The sequence below is a fragment of the Anneissia japonica genome, unplaced genomic scaffold, assembly GCF_011630105.1.
Source record: "Anneissia japonica isolate Jap-2015-1 unplaced genomic scaffold, ASM1163010v1 scaffold287850_len318503_cov185, whole genome shotgun sequence".
Taxonomy (NCBI): domain Eukaryota; kingdom Metazoa; phylum Echinodermata; class Crinoidea; order Comatulida; family Comatulidae; genus Anneissia; species Anneissia japonica.
In genome coordinates this window covers 139,417-159,001 of record NW_022705232.1, presented here as the reverse complement: position 1 = coordinate 159,001, position 19,585 = coordinate 139,417, and the positions used below count along the sequence as shown (strand labels likewise).

Below are 19,585 nucleotides of genomic sequence, written 5' to 3'. Positions count from 1 at the left end.
TGAATGTGGGGATTTTAAGCTCTGTCCAGGCATGGTCCAGATTATAAAATATTCTTCGACAAAAAACTTGTTGCATGCCCATATATAGACATGATGTGATGTCATCATGACCATATTTAGGCATGTCACATGTTTGAATATTTAAACTCTAGTCTAGACAGGGCTTAAAACTAGGATGATACTTGGCCAATTCTTTAAATATAATGAACAACAAAGATTGACTAGTTCAGAGAAAACTCTTACTGTTTAGATAAACACAAACCTTTTTTTGGAACATGTCATTGTACATTCACAGGCAACAGATATAGCTATATTATCAATATAATTATTTGAATTTAAACAATTTGAAAATATCAACGAATCCAATACAGAAAGGCCTATTAGAAATTGAAGAAAACCTATATGCTGCCCCCTGGAGGGCACTGTTATACAATTCTACCGTTGTTGGTAGGCAAGTAAAGTTTCAGCATGACGCTCACTCAAGATACGAAGGCCCCAAAGAATCTGAATACAGGATGGGAACACGGTGAACTCCTTAGGGTGACTGTGAGAGAGGAGGTGTTCGAGGGTGGCTAGGATGTCTGTCTGAATGCCTTTGATTATGTCACTGTTCTTCAGGCCTGGACGGTCTGCAATACAGAATATGATGAAAACAATTATTTCAAACAATTAAAAGATAATTACAATATTTTGCCATAATTAGCAATAATATTTTTATTATATTTGGTCTTTTCTGATGCGTTTTACAGCCTATTACAGTATTTGTTGTGGGACATGAATATCAAGATTGTAGACAATTTCTGACAATTATAAACAAAAAAATTGTTTTATTGGTATGGTTAAGATTGTGTCAATAACAAAATTCATAGCACCATTAAAATGTAATTATATATAATTATACAACTCAATCACAATTTTGATTATTATCAATTTATATTTTTTGATGATGACAATGTTGGTGATGCTAATAAGGGTGATTATGATAAAAATGATGATGGTGATGATGCTGATAATGATATGAAATACTGATGTAGTAAAGGAGCAACTCAACTTTGGGGTCAAGGGTTCAATCCCTCACTGTGCCTTTCCCTTGTGTACTTAATCAAGGCACTTAACGCACGGTTGTCTTTCCACCCAGGAGTGGGTATTTGGTAGGTTTAAACACAAACTTCACTAATTACAGCTAAAACATTATCGAGTTCCCCCCCCCCCCCAGGGAGCTGAGTACTGTATGTGTTCGACATGTGCTTGATCCAATGACCGGGGGGTAACAATGTTAAGTGCATAAGTCTCCACAACATGCACTCTATAAGTTGACCATTACTATCATAATTATTAGTAATGTTGCTCTTACCACTGGCTATCATGACAGCCGTCTGGAGCATTATCATCTCCTCTTTTGTTAGTTTTAGTCGGTTCACTTGAGTTGCAAAATCAAACATAGCATTCATTAAAATGTCAAGACCTAAAGAAAGAGAGGGGAAAAAAATAACTTTATTAAATTCATTTAATTCAAATATGTAAAACAATAGAAAATTGAACTGACCAACATGGCCTGCCGCGTGTGTTAATTATCATGTTTCGAGATCTCAAAAATAAAGATCATAACATTGAGGGTACATTGACATTAGTCAATGTTATATGTTGGTATAAATATAAAATCATGTCTAGCATGTGCCTATTTTTTCATTTGTTATACACGTGCGGTTGGTTACTCACAATCTTCGAGGCAGTACTGTCTAGGCCTGAGTTTAATGGCATGTCCTCCGAATCAGACATGTATATTTGGTTGAGTATCAAAATTTAGATATAGAAAACAGCTCATCATATTAAAAACAAAATATAGCAATTTTATAGTTGATACATTTAAAATACATTTTCTTTACAGTGCATTTTTAAACTCTCTTTTATAAAAGTATATTAAATACAATTTGATGTGTCAACTCCAACACTTAATCAATGATAAGGGCTTGAATACAAAGGAAAGAAAAAAAAGGCAATCAGAGGCGGATCCAGGAATTGGAAATACTCTAGAGGGGCCCCAAAAGAAACTTTGACAGATGAAGGTCGACACCAACTCAGCCCCACTGTGGTTGGGGCAGAGGGGAGGAATTTCGGCATCTCTAGATGGCTGGATATGGCACTCTCAGATATAAATTTGAATATAAGTTTCTTTTTTTTCCACAGTTTTTTTAATTTTGAAAAATTTAGGTGGGAAGGGGACAGTCTGGTCGGGCTCCCTTGAATCTCCCACTCTCTATTGTTTATCGATCTGCACCAGAGCCAATTGAAGCTGACAACACATTTTTTCACATTATAGATTATTATTATTTGTATTATTTTATATATTTCTGTTGAGATGAAAATTAAATGAGAATTTTCATCATTGGGATTGTCCATCTCCAACCGACAGGTTTCTTGCTGTTGGCGAGATGTAATCAAATCAATTCTGATGTATAATTGTAGTTCATGATTCAATTAGTCTGCATAGAGTTGGAGTCCAATGAGTAAATAGATTTTTTAAGTCTGATGAACATGGATTTGATTTTTTTTGGCATCGATAGATCATCAAACTTGAAAGATGAGCAGCACTGTATCTCCACAGCATACCATCATACGTTTTACAAATACTAATCGTACAGCGACCGCCGCATGACCTGTCGTTACACTCGTAACGAAGGGTCATAAGACCAATATATTGTAAATGTCAGCATGTATGGATGTTTATGAGACTATGACGGCCAACCAATGAAGAACTTACCATGCAAGCACAGATAAACATGGTTTTTGTTTTTTTTTGGAACATGAAGCCACATTCTACTGTACATAGCTCTTAAGATAACATATTAGTCTTTGTTTTCTATATCTAAATAATGCTACATCTTAATATCTAACACTGCAATTGTTCATTTTTTTAAATATACTGCTAGAATTAAAGCATAGAAATATGACAATGAGCCCAATCGGCGCGTGAAGTAAAAGATCCAGTTTAGATTGTAACTGACTACATGAAACATACAAATGTTATTCAGTTAGACTTGTTTATAAGCCGATAAGCATGCTACTGAATTTGGTTAATTCTATATATGTGTTTGTAAGTTCACAGAGAGTTTAAACCACTGGACAGCATTAATGTGAGAGCAATGTCCTCATAGACTGTATGTGGCTGTAAGGGATGTATGACTCTTACCCATGTGAACAAAATCATTCTTTGAATAGACTGTTCCATTTAAGGTAAGGGTGAAAGTACTTGTGTCAAACAGGTAACACAGTTGTAGGAGAACCACTTCAAAACAACCGGTTTTTAGTAAGCACACCTATGGATGAGAATAAGTTTGATAGATTAATAATGAACATTAATAAAAAAAATAAAAAAAAACAACAACAACAAAGCAAATAATAATTTAATCTGGCTCCATGAAAGAGCAACCAACCACCACCTCCACTCTATGCCACCCCCAATTAACATTGGTAACTAGTCAGAGAGGCCAATATGCAGCACAGTAACACTTTCACAATTCAAAAAATACAGTTTTTGTATAAACACTATATGTTTATAACAAAGTATAATACATACGTCAATTACTGAAATACACGCCATCGTGCTGGAATTGAATATTTTATCATTCATTATGTCATCATCAGGAATGATGACACATAACATTGTTGACTAATGTCATTTGACAATGCTATTAAGAGGCTAGGATTTTGAGAAACGAGAATATAAGAAAAAAAGATGAAGGAGCATGTGGTATCTACTGTAAGGACTTCCAGAGAAGACCACGTGCATGTCACTGGATGATAAATAATACATTTATGGCTTAAAATATGTTATGAAGAATATATAATGTATCAATCAAGTAAATATGATCAAGGCATATTTAGGTCAAACGGGAAAATTTTCAAGGCAACATAAAAGTTCCAAAAGAATTACGGGATTTAATGGATAAACGAGTTCCGTCACAAGTTTACCGTTCTTCATCCGAGGTAAGATGCTGGCATTAAAACCCTCCAGATAAGCTGGACTTTTCTTGGACTGTCGAAGGTTACCTTCATAATCTTAAACTTGCAAGATATTAATCATATAGTTCAATAATTTTCTGGCAAAAACGATAGGAAGATGAAAATTCTAAGATTGGCATCTGTTTCCGATTGATGTGCATAGCTTCAACTACTGAATTCAGGGGAACCTTACTATTAACTTAAGCATTGTAAACGCATTTATGTCTGGCAGTATATGTGCCAAAGACGAGCCAAAGCAATCATTCATCGCAAATCGTGTTTCAGAGATAATGGTCAAATCATCCTCAAATGTCAAAATGTTTGAAATCTATTTTATTGCACTACTAACTAACATCATGATATGCTGTTAATTTCCCCATTTTCAATGTTAAAACAATTTTTAACAATTTGGTGATGGTTTCTTCCTTAGAAATGTCCGAAATCATAAACTTCAAAGGCTGATTTCGTATATATTGTTCTTTAAACAGTTGTAAGTTTAAACACTTGTAACTTCATAAGGAAATTTCAGATTTCAAGGATTCTTTTACCATTTTATAGCTTTCATTTACATCTTTAAGACTGTAAAACGGATTTTGACTTCCATCAAATCCTTTCCAAGTTGAATTAGAAATGAACAAGTGAATGCAATTCAAAATGTTGAATTATCAGTGTCGGGCCGTAAACCTACACTAACTTTAGTCCACCTTCGAGAATACAAATTTTAGATAGTCCTGGTTTAAATCCAGATTTAGTCCAGGACTAAAGTTAGTCCACATTTGAGAATACGGGCCAAGGGGTTTTTAAGCCAAAGACGGTTGGCGGGCCATACACATAGAAATTTTAATTTATTTTTGCATTCTTCATACAACACAATATTGTGTTGTTTCCGAAGTATCTAACACCACTATACATGGACGTACAAGCATGTGGGAAGGGGGGGTGGGGAAGCAAGGAGATCCCTGGCAATGACGGCACCAATAGAGAGCCCCTTTTCCAAATTGGACTTGTCTATAAGAGCATTAGAATCGAATGACAACAACATATAAGCACTTTTTCATAAGTTCAGGCTAAATCTGCATGAACATTATTGATTTATTTTTACATCTATATATTTGTAACTCTAGTCATAATATCATATATTGTCACAGTTTTGTGTATGCCCCAGGTAAGAACAATCCTGTGTGGATAAATAAAGAAACGGGACTAAACTACTATGTCTATATATCTAGCATACATATTATTGCTTGATAATTACATCATGAATAATGTAGCGGTTATGAGGTAACAGTGTACTAATTTAGTGGCTTATAATAATGAACTGGTGTTGTACAGTATATATTGCCAAGTGGCTTATAATAATGAACTATACATTAGTGATGTACTGTATATATTGCCAAGATCTACGCACTTCACATTACGATTCTGGTCATTTGGAACAAATGCTTGTATAAATAATGTACTTGGCTCCCTAAGGCTTGTAGTCAGTACCATGACATTCCAAACTACAGTATTTGTATGAGTACATTATTCACTGAGGCATATTACATTATTTATAGAGATATATTACAGTACTCCAAACGCAAGACATTTAAAACATTTCTAAAGTTCTGGACGAGTTCTCCATACGAAAATTAATTTTACTGTTAATGTCAAGGTTATGTTATCCTGCTTATGATTTCATATTTAATGTTGTCATTTTTCATCAGCAGTGTCCCATCTAATATTTTGTAGCCCCTTCTGTGTTATGACATTTTTTTTTTACACATCATGTAGCAAAAAGTCATAACTTTTCGCTCACTAGTTGCTGACATATAGCATATTCCTTTATGAAAACACTTTCTATTTCACATTTTATTTGCAGTGTTTTGAAAAACATGCAGTTAAATCAGTCTAAATTTTCTTTGCAATTTTGTTAGAGAAATCAACATACAGTATAGTTGATGTAATATTCAGTTAATATGCGATAATATATTATGTTAGGTACTCCTAAGTTTCTTACACACACTATCAACATTTATGATTTGCTCACAATGGGTATACTGTAATATGACATTATCATGCCATATATTTTTGATATACAGTATGTTCACATATATCGACAAATGACACAAATTTGGCACAAAACATGATATTATATTGACAGGAGGAGGGGTGGGGACGATAGGTCATGATAAGTCAAACAGTATAAAAAGGCAGGTGTTATTTTTGTTACATCAAAATGTTTTATCCATCATTCTGCCATGATATTGCCAAAGCTTTCATTAAATAGGAATTAATATCTTTGCATTCATTTTCTACATGTAGTTTTTTTTTTTCCAGCATTTCCATAATTAACAATAATTTCCTTCTTAAAAAATGGTAATTTTCTTTCTTTTGTTGCATTGTATGTGGTTCTACTGAGTGGAATGGATTTTTGTTTAAGGTCAACATTAATGAGAAAGGTTATAAAACATGATTCATTTTTGGATTCAAACATAATTGACTCGTATTGAGCAGAATGGCATCATCTATTGCTAATTCCACTCTTAATTGAACACGGTTTCCTAAAGATGTATTTTAGAGCAACTTTCTCCTTTGATTTCTAAAGATATTCTTCACATTTCCTGGGATGGATTGCTGAACGTAGTCTAGGATTGAGACACAGATAATGGTTGGTAATTATAGACCATTTTCAGTCTAATCATTCAGGTGACTATTTTTGAAGCCTGTTTGAAGGAGGCTGCAATTATATTTATATACGTATGACAAAAATAAAATAAATGAGAGGATATAAAATACTCAATTTCCCTTTCTAAAATTAGAAACCAATGACCTACATATTTATATATAACCAACCTGATGCACAAGTTCTAGAAACTTTATTTGTTTCAACAATGTACAAAAACACAACATACATTAGAAACAAATTACTTTTAAGAACTAACAGCATACTTTCACAAATGAACAACCTACATTTTCAAACATGTTCATTTCATAAATAAACAATGTATTCTCACAAAAGTACAACATACTCTTACTGGCGAACAAAGTACTTTCACAACTTCGCATTTTCATTTCTAAATTGAGGGATATTGCCTGAAAAGTGAGAAGCTTCTGATAGTAAACTCAAAATACACATTTTTCTTTTTATGAAAGAGTGATTGTAAAAGTGTCGTTCATTTGTGAAAGAAAGTACAAGATTATTTGTGAACATGTACTTCATTTTCCAAACGAATGACATACTTTTACAAATGAACATCGTACTTCAAATGCTAATGTACAATGTTATTGGTGAAATATAGTCTGTGAAATTACAGGGGCCCCAAACTGGCCAAGTCACTTCCAGAAGATCTGGTCAAAATTTTTATATTGCTACATTATGGTGACTCCCATCAATACTATTTTCCGTGAGACAATTTATACAAAAAGTACAGTAAAAATATGCAAAATATTCTAAATTTGTGGAAGATGGGTTATTTTTTTCTTGCTTGCAGGGGTGCAAGAGGCAAAGACTTGGCCCACTAAATTTACACATTTTTTTTGGAAAGTTTTTTCATTAATATAAATAATATTTTCTAATACAGTATATTTGTCAAAAAGTACATTGTTCATTTATAGTTATTCATCATTTATAAATATACATTGTAAATGTACAGTATGTTCCTCATACTACTATTACTATTTTGGCAAATATTGCCTTTCATAAGTATCATAAGGAAGAGTATTGGCGGCAGAGGTAGTGGCCTGGGCTTTGAAACTTTGAGGTTGGCGGTTTGAATACACATCTCTTCAATTCCAGGAATATAATGGGTTTTTGAATATGCCGGAACAGTTGTACAGATGGAGAGATAAACACACACAGAATTCAGGGGTGGATCTAGTAGGCTAACCCACCCTTCCCCCTCCCCCACTGCCCCATTTTGTCACTAAATTTCAGAATATCAATGCATACTATATATTAAAATTAGCACTAACTTTATATTCTGAATATGTTGTGGCCCCGGTTTGAAAAATTCTTGTAATTTAGCCCAAAACGCAGAGAAAAGAGAGATGGGCACTCTGATTTGCAAACTTAGATAAATAATTCTGCAGTATCCTCTTTAAAGTGTTTAGGCATATGGACCAAGGATTACAAGTAAATTCTCAATTACTGTTGTTGTTTCACTTATAATAAGTGACGATTATTATCCCTTTTGCAACAATACACAGATATCTAATTTTACACATATATATTTAACATGACAGGAAGTGAATCGGTTTCTAAACTGATTCGATGTGAGTCAGTAATCAGAGCATTTATATACATAAAAGTTTTTATTGTTTAAACAAATTGACTCTGATTACAAGAAATCAACAAAAAATGTTTTAAAAAATCCAATGGGACCCAAGTAATGACCGAACAATGAGCATTAAAAATAGCCGGATATTAAAAGACACAACCAAGTCATGAAGATAATCCCATAGGATTTTTTTTAATAGTGTGCTGAGGTATTTTTTTAATACACCATTTGTACCTTGACTAGCAGCTCAACTTTTCATTTTAAATTGGTAGCCACGATGCATCACCAGAACAAGGATAAGTCAGTTTATAACATCTGCATATGAAGAAATTATGGTAGTTCTTTGGGTATAAACCCACCCAGGGTAAATCCCATCCCTACTTTAAGCCCTATTTTACATATTATTGAAGTTTCTCCAATCAAAAACCCAGTTATGATTTGAATGTATCTCGACTTTTACAAACACTTTTATAGAAAAACAAATATCATCATCTTCATTTATTTAATAAGACAGCATTTTCCCTACTGTAAAGATCACTGACACTCCTTTGTGTCATCATTTTGCTACAGGAGAATTTGTTTTTTACAGTGAGCCTGCCCTGGCATATACCACATCACTCTAGGGGGAAAAGGTGGATGCCCGTTGGTTCCTCCATGAACTCATCCGTGCTTTAACAGGTCTTATTTTTAATCCTGCTGGGGGTCTGCTCACCCTCCTCACCAGAGTTGCCTCTAGTAGGTGAGCCAGTTTAGTCGCCGACCATGAACAGGTAGTACTGATGGTTATCAGTAGCTAGCAGGCAGAACCTGACCTGATGGCTATGAATTAGGCATTCAGTATTTAAATTGCCTTTCGATTAACCATCCCTACCCAACAAATTTATGTGTTATCTGTTTAGAAAATGATGGTCATATTTCTTTTGTAGAAATGGAAATCCCACGTACAAAAGCCCACCTCCTAATATTGGCTTAATGTTTTGTTCAAGAAGGTAGGCTGATACTAGAGGAGCTATGGTAGTTATTTTTATATCTAGAAGTGCTTTAATTCCCAGAATTAGGAATCTAAATTAATAAATTTGAGGCACAAGTAAGATATGTTAATATTACCTCACCTGCACACAGGTGGGCAAAGTGCGGCCCAACTATCATTATGGCAAGATGAAAAAAAATAAATTCTGAAACAGTAATTATTACCAAAAACAATTTTTAAAAATTTGAAATTTATCATTAGGCCCTAATAACAAATTATTAGTTTATCACCCTATCTAGGCTGAAAAAGTGAAAAGGGAGGGAAGGAGGTAGGTATTTATTATTTCTTATTTTGCAAAAGCCGACACCATTGGGTTGTTTGCTAGTTGATTTGTCAAAAAAAAAAATTGTCAAAACAATAATTTCCCCCCTCCCCCCAAAATATACGTTTTCAATATCATAGAAGACATGCGTGCGAGGTTGATTTTAACATTTTTTTTAATTGGGCCTTATTAGCGGATGGGGTTTTGTGAAACAATAATAAAATGCTTGCATTGAACCTAATATTTCAGACTAGGATATTCGGCTCATGAATGAGGGAATCAATAAAATGTAGGCCAAGTTAAGGACAGATCCCTGGGGTATACCAAGCCACATGTAATAACTGTGGTATGATTATGCAGTGAAGTAGGTCAGGAACATTTTGTAACTCAATACTGTGTATGTATTGTAACGTGAGTATTCCTCATTGTTGATTGTAAAGACAACAGGAAGGACATGCGAAGACTTGGATGTTTACACGATCGTGCACGTTAATACCATAAAGGGGTATTTTCCAACTGATTATGATAAATATATCAGATGGTTCTCTTACATTCCAGGGACGGCCATAAAAATAGGTCGGAGGACCAAAGTGATTTTTTTGATTTAACGCCAAAGGCCACACGCAAACTTTGGTGTTTTGACATTTCCGGGGTGCTTGTAGAGCCTAGATTTAGGCACTACTTTTATACCGCTTTATGGTCAGTTTTAATATTACTGATCTGAAGATCAGCATTTGGGCTGTAACAACAAGGAGTTCTCTGGCCAAAGATGGTACTGTAGGCAGGCTGCACATATATCCTTTTTAATCTATTTTCGCAGGCCGTAAAAAAAAATACCGTCAGGATAAATGTGTCCCATAGAATGAACTTTGGCCACCTGTGTTCTCATTATACTACAACGACTTTTAATATTACTGATTTGATGAGCAGCATTTGGGCTGTAACAACAAGGGGTTCTCTGGCCAAATATGGTAGGCAGGCCGCACATATAGCGTTTTCAATCTATTTTCGCAGGCCGTAAAAAAAATATACCGTCAGGATAAAAGTGTCCCATAGAATGCACTTTGGCCACCTGTGTTCTCATTGATCATACTACAACGACTTGCAGCATGCTTGGACTGATCTGACTGGAAGCCCACCTCTACAATCCCATTGGTGCCGTCTCTGGTAACATGTAATTTGGTTTTATGGATCAAACAACACAGCCAATCATATTGAATTGCATTATGTTGTAGAGGGGAGGACTAAAGTTTTGTCCAGATCATCAAATTGTTATATGACCATATTTAGGCATATGTCACATGTTTTTGTCAAATCAAATTTGGACAGAGCCTTACAAAGCTAAGAATACTGGAGGAGGTGGGGGCACTAAATTCATTTCTTAAAAAAAAAAATCCTCAAAAAAGAATGATCTTACTACTTTTAGTACAAACATTTCTTGAATATATCTAGCAAAATAAAAGGGTCTTGTATCAATAAATTAAAAGTGATACTACTTTATGCCTCTAGAAAAATATTTCCTTATACTAATTTTCAATACTAAATGCAAAAAAATGTAAATTCATATTTAATATTATTGTTCAAATTATCAGCTCAACATTACAGAAGCTAAAATTGATACATTAAAACAGGACAGAATAACACCAAAAACGTGGTGGAAAATAAATAAAATAATCTGAATTTCTCTTAAGGTATATAGAGGGAATATATAAAGTATTTAATACAAAACCTAGCTTTCCTCTGGTCAAACTAGATTATTGGACAATAAAACCTTAAAAAATGTATGTACTTTCCCAAAGAGCTAAAAAGTTAACATAATTGGATAAAAAATTAGGATGAGAGAGTATAGGAAATTATATGTCTATATCAATGAAGGTGTCAATCATTTATTATTATAAAAATCACCGTCTTATGACCTGTTGCTGGAATTTCTCATTAATAGAACTGCTCCTAATCCATTGGGAAAAGTTTTCCCTTCCCTTTAATGTATTAGTCAGCCACTGGAAGAAGATTTGACTTGGCAATTTAAAATTATTTGCCAAAAATCTATCACCATCCATGCTCATGCAGATTTAAGTTTGTGTTTTCATAGCCGATTGATTCCAGTTTGTCTGGTTTTAACTATATGCTGCCTGACATGTTAAGTGGAGAGGGAGATTGGCTGTGTACTAGTAATATTCCGGTCAGTAAAGGTACTGTCTTTAAATTGCAACTGATTTATTTTACTTTTCTGTGGTCCCAAATTAATGTCTTTTATTTTTATTATTATACTAATTAGAGTACAAAGCTACTAAAGAACATGAAAACCCTGTTTCCAAAAGTGGTCCCTAATTGGAGGCAGACCATTATTAATAAGTTGATTATTAATTTAATACTAATCATTCTCTAGTTTGTAATTTTACTGTGTTTAAATTCATAATTATTCAGTTTAACTTCATAAATCATTATTATTATTTAATACGATTTATGGACAACATTATAATTTATATTCATAAACTAATACTCAATTGATTATTTAGAAATAGCACTGAATACATTGTACATGTCCTTGATTTGTATCTTAAAATTATTCAAATTACTGTACAACGTTAATTTCACATCCATTTCGAAAATTGCATGTTCGGAGTGACATGAATTTTGAATAATGGTGTTGTGTCCTGTGATTGGTTGAACTTATCTGGTATTGCTAATTGCAAAAAAATAATAACAACCAGAAAGATGTAGATTCGTAAACATGTTTACTGCAACTTCCCACGCACACACCAGAAAGTATATAATTTTACTACCATATGTAATATGGTAAGCGCGTATGATAGTTATTACAACGGTGTTAAAAAAAAAGAGAGACATCTGTCAGTCACAAGCACAAAATAAAACAGATGCTAAAATATATGGTCTTTGCTTGGAGGAATGTTTGAAAAAAAAGATTCAAGCATGGAAAATGATAAGAAAGGAAAACGACATAGAAGAAAAAAGAACAAAAACATTGGCTTTTTCCGCTGATGTGGGAAAAGCCAAAAATCAGAACGAACATGTCTTTTACGGCCTGTAGAAGTAACCAACAGTACATGAATTTGATCTTGTAAGGTTTAGGGTAAATAAATGTTGTCTTTCTTTATTTATTTATTTCTTTATTTCATTATTTATTTATTCTTTCTTTATACAGAATATACACTTTCAATACATAGTACTGCTTTCCAAAGTGGTTCAGTTCTTAACTACAAAATAAAAGAATTATTAATTAAATTCAAAACTGTGTTAACCCATTAAAAAATGTTCTTTCTATATCTAAAAATGACAGACACTTAGATTGTCTACCTGAATTCTTTCATTTTTTAAGTCAACAAATCATGATAAAATCAAGTTCGCACTAGTTAAAAATTAAATATTTATATAAATTTCTTAGAGTAATCATGATTTTAAAATAAGAACAGACTACAGAGATTAAACAAACTTCATCTGTTATCCAACTCCAGGCTCTAGAGAATAAGTTTGTGCTAACGATCAATATAAGTTTCTAAATTCAAGATTTTGAATTTTAAATGGTGTGATTTTTTTTCTTTTTTTGTTCAGAATTTTTAAATATGTTTTTTGTGCCTGATGAATAATAAAGAGAAAACATTAACAGGCATAGACATTTAGCTGATATAGTGTTTGAAATGGTGACCCAGGGGATATATGCTGCAATAGATTATGTAACCTATATTACATTTACACTTGAGATTTCATAAACAAACTTTAATGCATTTTTAAATTAGGTAATCTTTTGTTGCTGCGAAGCAGCCAATTTATATTCTTGACAGCAATTTGACCTCTGAAAGGTCATTGCTTGTCAAAAAACAAGGGCCTAAGACGACTAAAAAGCAGAGTTTCCTTCTTTCGTTCTGCCGGGTAAAATCAATTACTTTAGGCGACGTTTGTAGACTAACCTACTCGTACCAACGTCCGCATGTCGCGCTAGCCTTATCCTACTCTAGGCCTAGACTAGCTAGGATGGTATAGGCCTAGCCTTGAAGGGACGAAGGTCCCAATGAAAAACAACGTCTCTCTTTGATAGCTAACATTGTTTATTTAACATCACAATAATTCATTATTAGACCTATAGTTGTTTTTTTAATTGTACTCCACAAATCTCAGCCGATACCTCGCACAACTCGTTAACGTCTCTATCTATTGTCGTGACGTCATGGCTCGCTGGCTCACTCACACTTGTGATGTCTCGCACTTGTGATCAAATAACACGCTGGCTCGCACTTTGGCAACACTCTTTGGCAGTCAACTCGCCCCTAGAAAACCCGCCCTTGGAAACTTGCCCCATAGAAAAATGTACACTTCCTAGACCATGCAGTCTTCAAAATAAAAATTGTAACCTTTGGTAATCAACTACATTTTCCACATACATAGAAATTTTTAAACTTTATTAAAAAAAAACCTAAACCATAATTCACCACTATAGACACTTTTTGACAAAAATTAAAAATTACGACTTTGGGGTCATGTCTCATAATATTTGTTATAGTTTTATTATTCATTATTTTCACTTGACTAGCATAAATAATTTTGTTCGAAGAACATTTATATACAGTTGTACTTCGCAGCACTTCACTTTGCAATTTCTAGTTTTAGTTTTCTTTTGTACTACAAAAAAAAAGGTTTTCTGACGTGCTATTTTCATCCATTTATTCATTCGTTCATTTGAATAATAAAAAATAAGTTATGAATGAATGTGCGAGCAAGATCATAACATGAGATTGTTGATAACACATTGAGAGTTGAACACATAGTAGTGTAATAAAACATGAGCTTGGTGATGAGCATGATCAAGGTCATAAACACAAGCATGTTTGTAATAATAATAATAATAATAATATTGATAATAATAATGCTTCGGTGACTTATAATGTTTTAATGATCGTTGTTTGATGTCATTTTTACATTGTAATTTTTATAGTTCATTATATTTGATCATTCTTTTAATTGTTTTACTGTATGATAGTGCGAGAACTGAATTTCTGACTTGGAGCAATAAAGTGTATGTTATCTTATCTAGTACATGAGCAAATTGATAACACATGTGCATGGGGATATGATGATAACAAATTGGCATAGTATGCATATGAGCATGGTAGTAACATGATTATGTTGATAACACATGACTATGGTGATGTCATGACATCTGAGCATGATAATATTAGCATGATCATAACACAAGCATTTTGATAATTCTTGAGCATGATGTTATGATAACTAATGAGCATGGTGATAAAAATAAGCAAACCACTTTGGGAATTTGATTACAAATTAGCATGTGTGGGTGACACATATGAGTTACTATTGAGCATGGTATTGTGATGACACATTGAGCATGTTAATAATCATGAGCATGAACATAAGACATGAGCATTTTGAGAACATTATCAATGTGTGGATAACACATGACATGTGGATAACTATTGAGAATGTTAATGTGATGACACGCGAGCATTTTTATAACATATGTGGATAACTATTGAGTATGGTGATGTGATAACACATGAGCTTGGTATTAACATATGAGCAAGGTGCTTTGATGGCAACAACCATGTGATAACACATGTGCATGTTAATAACTTATGAACATGAGCATTTTGATGATTATGACTGATTCATAGTTTGCAAATCCTGTGGCAGTAATGGTCCAACATGGACTTGTTGCCATGTGAAGAAGATGAAGACTATCAGAATGGTGGTTTAAGTTTTTGTTGAGAATCTGAAATTGACTGAATGTTACCAAACCTGGTCATCATGATGTAGAGATGCATAGCCAGGAATCCCTTTGGAGAATGCAATTATTTGGTTGATCGCTGGAGAGAACCTATCACTGAAGTCTTCATGTTCATCATTATCTCTTTTAACAGCCTGAAAAAATAAAAAGATTGATTGATGAAAAAAATTATACCCCATATAATACTATTAAATCATGGAATAATAATAAAATATGTGGTTCAATCTAGGACTTCTGGGTATTACTTAAATGGGTGTAATCCAAAACCTGTCAATTCATGTAAATTTATTTTCAATTTAATGACTATATAAACACTCTGCATTTGAAGCTGATATTTTTGTATTAATATTATACCAGTTTATAGTTCTTATCCGAGAATACTTTTTCCACCACCAGAACAAAGAGCGAGCATGCCGCTCCAACTAGCGATGATATTATGGCTGTCGTGTAATTTATGATTCCCCCATGAAAACATATCACTATATTTTACACCCCACCACATTTTGCTTTAAATCATGCAAAACTATTGTTGTGATGCGATCAATGTGACCCGTTTGTACTATGACACTGCCATTTCTGCTAAAAGATGTGCAGGGTGTATGAGTAATCCCTTAAAGTACAAGCTTAAAGTACATAAGGTTGTATGGTATATTGCTGGTACCATGCTACATTTCCATTGAATTTATATTTATTTTTTTACAGATTGGTAGACTCTAAAATCAAATCTCTAAGGCAGGAGAGAAAGGAAATTAATGTGGGTTTGTCCCAATCAATCAATTAATCAATCAATCAATCAATCAAAGTATTTGTAAACCGCCAATATCCATGGCAGAATGCAATGTTCAGTGGCGCTATGACATCGATATTACTCAAAGTGCACATTAAACTACTGAGGTTTACAATACCGTACTCGCGGAAACAAGCGCCCCGTTTGAATAAGCGCCTCTCTCAAATAACCGCCCCTCCTAAATCCAATCAATAATGGGACTGTGGTTGTTGGCATCATTTGATCTGCAGAGTGGAATAACATTCTTCTTAGGTCAATATCAAAATGAGGATATTTCTCTTGGAAAGATGAGAGCTCCGATCATCCCTGGACAGACAGTATTTTTCCAACTTTACTCTTTTTACAACTAGGAGTATTAATGAGTAGGTCTACGCGGTGGTTGCCTGTTCCAGCACTTACTGCATTACAGCAGCAACACTTAAAGCAAGGGGACAACTGGGGGAAAAAGCTCTGAATCTGGAAAAAAACAGGTGCTACATAAACATTTAATAAATAAACAAACAAAATAAATAAACAAAATTTAAGAAAAAAACTGAATAAATTAACAAAATAAATAAAGTAAATAAATAGAAATAAAAAAATAAATAAAATAAACAAATGAATAACATAAATAAATAGATGAATATTAACAAATAAATAAATAAATGTACCATAGATATACAGCTGTATACATCCTCCATATTCATTGTGGTGATTATCAATGTACAACCCAGGAAAAACTTCCATTTGTAAACAAACTCACATATTTTATTCAGCAATTTGAACAAATGATCATTGAACGTTTTCTCTGCCATTGGCAAAATACATGACATTACGACGAAACCTTCTCCATTCTGTTCTATCCTGGACCGAACCATTTTATATCAGCTCCAAAATATCGATCATGTCTGGTCCAAATTTTAATGTCAATCCGCTGTTGCTTTAATCAACCGTTTGTCCATTTTCCTAGTATCTTTCCCTTGGGTGAATGGACCTTTATTGATCTCCTCACTTTACAGTTCATTAACATTGCTTAGTGGTTCTGATTTCGTAATTTTTCCCGAGTGTTGAGATTTATTCTATTGCTATGAGTTCTCCAAAAATTAAATGCATTTATAATTTAGGATGTTTAAGATTTGCTTTCCATGTATCACATAAGCGTATAAAATGAAAGGTACAACTTAAGTAGGCCTCACTTGGGAGATCATGTAAAAATTGGCAAGAAACAAGTATGCTATTATGAAAATGGTTCAAGATGAATAAGAATTCTATAGATTACAGTACTTAAATTAAAGACAGAATACACTTTTTTTTATGAGAAACAGTAGAATTTTGAACACTCAGTGTTCTTACTTTTTTGCCGATTACAGGCTCAAAATGTTCATATTTTTACACACTTTTCAAACATCGAAAATTATTATTTTACAGTCAGAATATGTACTGTAATAAAGAGGGTATTGTATAGTGTTACATAGTCACATCTAAAAATCAAAAGGTGCAGATAACGTTTGTTGGATTTCTATTTTTTTAAAATAAAAACCTTATATGACATTTTACCTCAGCCTCAATTTGTTCTTCAATTTGTTCTTAATTTTTAAGCAATTTCAGCCTCAGTGTTCTTATAAAATGTATTCATATAAAAAAAAAGTGTAATAAGAATAAATGCTGACGATAGTATGCATAGAATAATGCAAAAGATATATATCGTATAACTATGGTAAAGTAGAAAGATGGACAGTTGACAAAGAAACATTCATGGGTAGTACAGTAACAGACTTTAACAATAAAAGAAGGCTGAAATGTGGAGATAAAACAAAAACCAAGCAGATGAAATCAAAAAGTCTGTTGAAGAACTAATTATTGGATATACTGGCAGGCTAATAATTGTAAGGGATACTAAGAAGAAGGATGACCAGGAAGGCTAAGAAATGTTCATGGGTAGTAATAGACCTGAACAATACAGGCTAAAGTGAGCAGAAAATGACAAGACAAGGGAAACCAAGCAGATGAAATTAAAATCTGTTGATGGAAGAAAAATACTTTGATAACCAGGTCGACAAATGGCCAGGAGGGTAAAACATAGGTATATGAAATCACAAGGTTGATTATGGGAATGAGACATGAATTATGAACAAGACTGACAACAATAATCTTTTTAGTTTCAAAATCAATATAATGACAAGAAAAAAAAAAAAAAAAAAAAAAAAAAAAAAAAAAAAAAAAACATAAGACATAAGAGACAAAATTATTAGGCAAGCTAGAATAGGATAGCAGTGTAGTGTATTACAGTACTGTACTCCAGGCATTTTTCGAGTAGCGTTAATGAAATAAAGATATTGCAGTTTGGAGTGTGATGCAGAGTTCATATTTTTTTATCTGTATTGATATTTCCCATGGGCTTTATAATCACTGATGCTGAAGAAGTACCAATGATAGTACAAAATGTGCGCCTGTCAATAACAAAATGACTCAAACACACATCAACCTCTGTCGCTGATTTTGTGTCTGACATATTTCTTAATTAATTCAAAGGATGACCCAGTTAGTAAAACCTTGAGTTGGACATGCGTAGAGGCTACAAGGAAATCGAAGAAAACCGAAGGATGGAATCACACTGTACATTGGCATGAAAGTATAGTACAAATGGATTAGACACACTTAAAGAACAGTTACTGAGTTGTGAATAGGTCTTCTCCTACCAGGGGGTGGATCCACAGGGACCATGAGTGGCTGGTCCCAAAAAGAGAGAGAAAAATAGAAAAAAAAAAAAGAGAACAAAAATGAGGATGAATGAGTACAGTACTCCAAAACAAGCTAATTTTCAATTTTAAATTCTATCTACCTCTGTCTATGGTGAAGTACTTCTAAGCCAACATTTCAAACACTACTGGCTGAGCCCACCACCCCTCCCTCCCTCCCACCTCTGCACATCACATGGCACCAACCAAGATTTTTCTCTGGATCCACACCTGCCTACAGCTAATAAATAGTGCTCAGTAAATATAATAATGCAAGATAATCTAGTACGTCTGTTCCGAGATTCACTGCCAATAACATTAGGTGCTAATAATATCACTGAAAATATTAAAATTGCAGTATACAGTGTGATGGGATACAAAAGTTAATATTTCCACTTCATTGAGATTTCCCAAAAGGCATAATAAATGTGTTGACAAATTGTATAATATCCATCTCACACACAGATCACTGAAAATGTCATTAAAGGCAACTTTTGGCCATCTAAAAATAAAATTAGTTGGTAATAGTCTTTTGTTCTATTTTTATGTGGTATATCTGTAGAGTTTTGAGGTTCTTTTACTGTGTCCACCTCTAAAAATATCGAAATACTAATAGGAAAACCAAAGTACATGGGAAAAAAAAGTAGAAAGATTTCACAAGGTTCTGTACATTGCTAATTCATTGCCATATTGAACACATTGTTTAAATATAATTATTGCTGGTAGAGGAAGGTAGAAACATTTATGAAGTAGAATAATTACAA

General features: G+C 33.4%; 1 protein-coding gene across 1 annotated transcript in view; it reads right to left on the bottom strand.

The window, feature by feature from the left end:
- Positions 1–24: 24 nt before the first annotated feature.
- LOC117105425 (nuclear receptor subfamily 1 group D member 2-like) overlaps positions 25–19,585 on the bottom strand; it is a 38,578-nt gene continuing 19,017 nt past the window's right edge. Inside the window, exons 4-7 of the mRNA XM_033246550.1 lie at positions 15,329–15,451; positions 3,191–3,317; positions 1,355–1,465; positions 25–629 (exon numbers count right to left, since the gene is read on the bottom strand). Of these exons, the coding sequence (XP_033102441.1) occupies positions 436–629; positions 1,355–1,465; positions 3,191–3,317; positions 15,329–15,451 (555 nt within the window). The 3' untranslated portion in view covers positions 25–435. The remainder of the gene's footprint in view (positions 630–1,354; positions 1,466–3,190; positions 3,318–15,328; positions 15,452–19,585) is intronic.